A 7,339-nucleotide genomic window follows, 5' to 3' on the forward strand; every position below is an offset into this window, starting at 1 on the left:
ATGGTTCAAATCTTTCTTAAAGTCTCAAGCTCTCCTCCCCTCTCATAAGAGGGTTGAGGTTATATTTATAGAGTTTATGTGCAATTAATACATGAATATGAATCACTTTGATTGAACAGCTCAGAGAACTTTCCTCGAGCAAATAACATTTTATGAACATTAGAGTTTCTTAATGATATCAAAATTGAGTGAACTTGGGCTCGTTGGATTCGTTTTGTCAAGACACTCTATTTTACTATAGACTTGTCAAAATTGACATTCGTTTCATCTTCCAAATATGTCCATACAACATCGAATAGTGGCTCAATGGCTTGATCTAGGGTTGATTTGGTTCGGATTAGACTAATTTTGATAAACTTATGTTCTTCTTGTTGAACCGGTCAGTTTAACTACAAGTTTGTTTAAATCATAGTTCCGTAAGGCTTTCTATTGAGATTTATTTCATGCTTAAAAAGTCATCTAAAAATCTATGTCATACCTCAACATTCATGTCAAATAATGGAGATTTGTTAGAGTTGTATCATATATATATATATATATATATATAGAAAAAACTAATTTTGTAACTTGAGCTTCTAAGTCACCTAGGTGTTAGGTATACTATTATATATATATATATATATATAATTTTATAGAAACGAAAACCTCAACATTTATTTTTAAATTTTTATAAAATTTACAATGGTTTGGCCAAAATCAGAACATTCTTAAAAAGGGGTTATTTACATACATAACACTCGATTCCTATGTATTCACATATCTAAGGAGTAACTTTACTTTTTACATTGATACCACTCAAATCTTTCATCGCATCAAAAATATCATTATTTTAATTTTTAAAAATTGAAATGAATATTTTCAAGGATACATATTCTATACATATATATATCTAAAATTGAAGTTTTGCTAAACATGCAACGAAAATAAAACAAATTGAGAGGTCAGTTTGTAACTGTTGAAATTCATAATAATATTTTCATATCATACTTTGAATGTAGTAAATTTCCAGAGATTTCATTGTGACATATGCAAACATGCTACTTAATAATTCCAAAAACATTATAATATTAATAGCATAAATCATTAAACTTTCAAAAATATATGAATAAATAATTTCAATTAATAATATTTAGTTCTTTTAACTTAAATTATATCATGGTGAATTAGTCGGTGCAGGCCGCCACATAGAAGCTAAGAATCCGATCCTCTCTCCCTCCTAACCACCTCTCCTTCTTCCCCTCTCCCATAAAATCTCTCTCCCTCTCTCTCTCGGCCTCTCTCTCTCTTCCATTAAAAGGATAAAATTGTTGATTCTATAAGCCATATAGAAGAGTTCTTAACTTACAGATCTCTGCAGTCTCCAGTTCTTCATTATGGGCCATTTCTGGGCTTTTCTCTCTCTTATCCACTCTCTAGCTGGGTACTCTAATTTCATAACAAATCTCTCTTTTTTCTTATTTTTTATGATGTTTAAAATCATTTTCTAAAATCATATATATATATATCTATATATATATATATGCAGGCCATCGCTCACACTCTTATACCCCTTGTAAGTTCATCTCTCTCTCTCTCTCCTCTCTCTGTCTATATTAGTGTTCTAATCTTTTTTTTGTTTTTACTTTAAGGTAAATGTGATATAGTTATATTATATTATACATATATCATATTAATTTTAAAATAGATTTTAAATTTTCTGAAAAAAAAAATGAAGCAAGATTAATATAAAAAATCATTAAATTTACTAAAATTAACGTTGAGAATAAATATATTTCTGATAATGTGAATGATAAAATATTTTTATATTGATTAATTGCATCAGAATAAAACCAAATATTGTAAATATTATTCAGATGAAATATATTATGAATGATTATTATTAAATTGAAATTAATGAATTGAAAGATATGCTTCTGTTTGTGCGATCGAGAGCACGTCCAAGCTGGATGATGAGCAGTGGTTAGCTTATTGGATTCTTTACTCTTTCATCACTCTCATGGAGATGGTGGCAGCGCCTATTTTATATTGGTAAATTTTTATTTATATTTAATTAAATTATCAAAATTATCCGGCAATATTTATATATAAGAGGTCATTTTTATTTCAGAGTTTATAGAGGTGTTAAAATAATCCTCAAACTCTAATCTGTATAGAAATAAATGAGCTGAGTTTTGAAACAAAAAATTGGATATAATTTTTCTAGTGCTTATTTCAAGCCATACAAGTATCGGCCCGAATTGACTCGTGATCGGCTCAAATTATTTTTTAGTTATAAAAGTTATATATAATGTTAAATAAAATCATACCTAACAAGCTTCGAGCTGAAATTTATCCAATTAACTCAAATTGAACCATCTTGTTCCACTTTCGAGTTGGATCCTATCAAGCTAATTTCAAGCTGGAGTAAATCCAAATAACTTAAATTTGAGTCAACTCGTTTTGATTTCAAGCCGGATAATAATCGGTTTAATTTCAAGCAGAGCTGGCTCGAAATCAAGCATAACGAACCACTACCCAATTTTGATCCGAGAGAAATCAATTCGAGCCGATTTCAAGCCAGCCCAAATTCGGGTCGAAATTCACTCGCTAACAGCCCTACCCATACTTGGAAACTACTATGACACTTTTATAAACTCTAGGATTAAAACGACTCCATATATAAATAGTTGGGGACTAATTTTTCATCATACTCATTTGTTTTAATTAAAGTAAACTTACTCTATTTTATTTTATTGATTTATTTATCTACTTTTTTGAAGGATACCAATATGGCATCAAATAAAGCTTGTAGTGGTGGCTTGGCTCGTTCTTCCACAGTTCAGAGGGGCTTCCTTCGTATATGAAAGGTTCGTGAGAGAGCAGCTGAAGAAGTATAGAGTTAAGACTGGTGAGCATGATTATGTGAAGGTAATTATTTATTTATTTCAATTTTCTATAAAATTTTGGAAGTGTAAAAATAAAATATATTTTATTAATTATTACTATTTGTTATTATTTTTGTTGTAAAATAGGAAGGAGAGTCTGAATGAGGTGGAATGAGAAGAACATGGATGAAGAAATGTGAGATGTCTTTGCTTTCGTTATCTAATTAGATTATGTTGATTCTATTTTGTTTTGGAGTTGAGAAATTGAAGAGGTGGAGAGAAAATAAAGATAAAAGAACATTAGTATGAATTTTTAAATTTATATATTATCAACATTAAAATAATCAGCTCCCTCAGCTATAGCAAATTGAATGAGGTGTTTTATGATGGACATATAATGGATATTAAATTATGAATAATGCCTGCTCTCATTTTCCTATTGATGTAATGAGATATGTAGATGATAGAGAAGGGGAAGATTTGTCTATGAAAACTTAATAAGGGGTGATTTGAGTCAAATTTGAATGAGTTAGTCAAAGTTTGAAATAACAAAAAATTAGTTTTTACTTGAGATGGATATGGATTGAGCCAACATCATTCTATTTTGCCTAATTTATAAGTAATTGAAATAAATTATACTATTATTATTATTAAACAATTCAAGTTATTAACCAGCAAGTATTAAATTTCAGATATAATTATTGACCTTAAACAACCAAATTTTAGAGAGTAAGAATCAGTCTTATCTTAGGAGTTGTTTGGGATCAATTTTGTTTTTCTTGTTTTTCTTTTATTTTTAAAAACATTTTTTTATCATAAATTTCTATTTTTTTAAAAAAATTAACTTATTTTAAAAAAAAAAACTTAAAATAATTTTTTGATGCTTTTATTGTTTTAAGAAAATGTAGTCATTAACACATATATTTAATTTGAAAATAAAACAAAATAAAATTAAATTAAAAGAAATCTCAAACGGCCCCTTATATTTAATCTCTAAGTAATAATGTAAATTTGATTATAACATTAATATTTACTACTTATTTGTTTTTTTTAATATATTTGAAAGTGAGAATAAATTATTTCTAAATATTTCAATAAATAAATTAAGCATTTTCATAAATTATTCAACATTTTCAGAATACCGTGGTATTAAAAGTAAAGAGTTGGGCCTATTTAAGCTATATATAGGCTACATTGTTCAGAATTTTAATCAAATATTAATGAAAAAAAAATTAAGCTATATATATACATGTTTGGGGCATTTACACACTCACCACACAATTCTTAAGTATTTACATATCTTTCATATCAACATAAATAACACTGTTCTCTTATTTCACATCCAAAATTCCATTGTTGCTGACTTTTTGAATGCGAAGTACACATTTTAATCCATAGATTCATGCACTCAAGGGTTATAAATATAAATATTAAACTTTAGGTGTTAGATATATAAACACAAAGGAATTTTGTGGAGTGAATGTAAGTTTTCCTATTTTTGGGGGCATTTAAATAAATACCACTCAATTCAGAAATATTTACATATCTAACACCAAATTTTTTTTTTTTTTACATTTATATCACCAAAATCATTCACACCTCGTCAAAAGCACCTACCCTTTAAAAAAGTGAAACTCGCATTTTCATGCATCATGGATAAAGTGACATTTATGTAAAAAAATTGAAGTTTAGGATGTGCAAATACATGCAAATTGAGTGTTATGCCTGTAAATTTTCCATTTTATTTCTACAGATCTAAGCTCTGGGAGAGATGACGATAGATTCACTTCAATAAATAAATAAATAAATAAAGTTAGTATATGTTTACGCTAAATATGGACAAGAATAGCACTAATGATGGATTCAAAATCTATTATTGAAGGTGGGTCTTAAGTTTCTTTCTTTGGCATCATCAGATCCAAACTTTATTTTATGCCTTGAAAGACCAAACCGATTAACAATAATTAAAATAAATGCCACCTTATGGCCAAAAGCAGCATTTCATGGTGACAATAATTATAATGGCAACCAAACAAAATACAAAAATTGCAAATAGTTCTCATGCATGAACTTTGCAGAGAAAAGTGTATATATCTAACACCTAAACTTTACTATTTACATTTATGAAGCTCAAAATTTTAATATCACACAAAACCCCACTCTTTTTAGCTTTTAAAAGGTAGAGTACACTTTATTTTATGTATAGATAAAGTGTTATAAATATAAAAATTAAGGTTTAGATGTTATATATGTAAATAGAAAGGATTATGTGGCATGTATGTGAATATTTCAGTTTTTTATGTTTACATTTAAGACATTTTGACATCCATAAATTATTCATGTAAATGATTGATTCAGTTTGAAAAAATAAATAGTAATGATATTTTTTTATAAGATGTTAAAAGTTTGAGTATTATGTGTGTGTGAAAGTTTAGGTGCTACATATTGATTCGTGCTACAGAATTTGAGGCGGTATAATATTATATATTGTTTTAGCGTTACACGAGAATCCAACACACTCAGATAATAGAAGTGACAAGTATGTTCCTGCGCAGGATAGCTCGTTACCCCACGATAAGAAGAGGCCATAGCAGGGAGTAATTGTTGGAGGTTCGGTACATTGTCTTCCTAGTTGGCATGATGTTTGCGATAACACACTGCTTCGTAGGTTGCCTAAGGACTCTGCAGTGTTAGATATTGCTTTGCATGGTGTTTCGTCGCTTCGTAGGGCAAGTCTTGACTCTGCATGGAGCTTTCATACACGGAGTATAGGGAAACCAATGGTGGTTGGCGAAAGTCAGCATGTGGTGGTTTACGATGATTGGCGGCTACAGAAGAGGAAAGTGTTCATAGGATCTTTACGGCAGAAGTGGTGCTGAATTTCAGCTCCTCCAAGCTTCAGTCTTTTTCTCGCTCAAGGTCTCCCCTCTCAAGGAAGGGTTAGAGCTCTATTTATAGAGATTGGAGAGGCCCCAATACAAATAAGGAAGGAATTTAAACTGCTTTATCAAACAACCTAGAGAGATCCGCTTGATCAGACAATATTGAATGAGTATTTGAGTGTCTTAATTATTTTAGAATTAAACGATCTTGAGCTTATTGAATTCATCTCGTTGAGATGGTCTATTTGACTATAAAATTGTCTGATTTGGAATCTTCTTGACCTTCCAATTATGCACTGAAAATTTTCAAAAATGATTTAATATTTTCATATAACAACCTGAAGCCCTCCATACACCATGATGTCAACACTATTCTCAGGCTGGTCCCCTTCTCCAGTTATCTCTCTCTGGAATCTTCTACTCTCATTCTCTCAGGATGCATAAACCTCTAACCACTGCTAAAGTTTATTAGAAAAGTTCTACATATTAAAGCCTCCTCTGGTTTTATACATGTTTATCTATTTCTCTTGGTATCAGAGAAATAGAGAAATAGAGAAATTGGAATTGGGTTAATCTCATTGATCCGATCAATTTGACTCTAAATTTATTGAAATCGAAATCCTAGATAATTTTTAAATGAAATTTAAATATTTGTTGCTCAAAAAATTATCTTGAAATTTATATTATGTCTCGAGGTCCATGTCAGATGATAAAAATTTGTTGGCGACTTATTAGATATATAAATATAAAAAAATATGGTACTTACGTAAATTCGCTTAAAAAATTTAGATGTAGGACACATAAATGTATTATGTGTTATGCAGGTGAATCTCCCTAAAAGTAAAAAAATAAAAATAAGGTACTAGAATCATGTACTCACCTCCATGCCAACTTCCGCTCTCTCTCTCTCTCTTTTCTCTCCCCCTCCTTCAAAAGCCTTTTTCTCCATTTTTTCATGAGCTATTGAAATTCGCCACCTGGAGCTTTGGATTGATTGTTCCCTTTGAAGAAAACAAATATGTTTCAGAAAAGAAAAATTAAAAAAAAGAAGAAAATGAGTGCAGTATTACAGTCCTTTTCCATCTAACTCAATGGAGAAGATAAAACCAAATCTATGCCATGTCCCTCTCATGCTTCCCTGTTCCCTTCCCCTCTCCTCCTCAATTCTCAATTCAATTCAAACGCCATTATCGATCTCGATCCTAGTCTCCTCTCCAGCTTCAAAAAGCAGTTCTCAGAAGCTAATCATCTTCCTCCCTCCTCCATCATCCAGCTCCCAAACTCCCCTTTTTTTTTCATTCTATCCTTCCTTTACTCTCCATGGACAACCAAAGGAAGCAACTTGCACCCAAAAGAAGCTCCAACAAAGACCGCCACACCAAAGTCGACGGCCGTGGCCGGAGAATCCGCATGCCGGCCCTCTGCACTGCTCGTATCTTCCAACTCACCCGTGAACTCGGCCACAAATCCGACGGAGAAACAATTCAATGGCTTCTCCGGCAAGCCGAACCTTCCATCATTGCCGCCACTGGTACCGGAACTATACCGGCCTCAGCACTAGCTTCTGCCGCCGCTGCGGCCGGGCCCTTATCT

At 31.1% G+C, this 7,339-nt stretch overlaps 2 protein-coding genes and 1 pseudogene across 5 annotated transcripts in view; 2 read left to right on the top strand and 1 right to left on the bottom strand.

Moving 5' to 3' along the window:
• Nucleotides 1-1,232: 1,232 nt before the first annotated feature.
• On the top strand, nt 1,233-3,367 carry LOC110029247 (protein HVA22-like). Of its 2 annotated transcripts, XM_020731446.1 has the most exons (5): nt 1,233-1,420; nt 1,526-1,552; nt 1,906-2,028; nt 2,760-2,907; nt 3,012-3,367. In XM_020731446.1, the coding sequence occupies exons 1-5, from the start codon at nt 1,374-1,376 to the stop codon at nt 3,027-3,029; spliced, it is 363 nt and encodes a 120-aa protein (XP_020587105.1). In that variant the 5' UTR covers nt 1,233-1,373; the 3' UTR covers nt 3,030-3,367. The 2 variants fall into 2 exon arrangements, with proteins under 2 accessions (XP_020587105.1, XP_020587106.1); XM_020731447.1 differs by lacking the exon at nt 1,526-1,552.
• Nucleotides 3,368-6,578: 3,211 nt separating this feature from the next.
• The window catches only part of LOC110029199, a 22,704-nt gene continuing 21,943 nt past the window's right edge, over nt 6,579-7,339 (bottom strand). For all 3 annotated transcript variants that reach the window (XM_020731381.1, XM_020731378.1, XM_020731377.1), the window contains exon 3: nt 6,579-6,747. In XM_020731381.1, the coding sequence (XP_020587040.1) occupies nt 6,700-6,747 (48 nt within the window). In that variant the 3' untranslated portion in view covers nt 6,579-6,699. The remainder of the gene's footprint in view (nt 6,748-7,339) is intronic.
• LOC110029198 overlaps nt 6,812-7,339 on the top strand; it is a 1,283-nt pseudogene continuing 755 nt past the window's right edge.

Source organism: Phalaenopsis equestris, unplaced genomic scaffold (assembly GCF_001263595.1).
Source record: "Phalaenopsis equestris unplaced genomic scaffold, ASM126359v1 Scaffold000552, whole genome shotgun sequence".
Taxonomy (NCBI): Eukaryota; Viridiplantae; Streptophyta; class Magnoliopsida; order Asparagales; family Orchidaceae; genus Phalaenopsis; species Phalaenopsis equestris.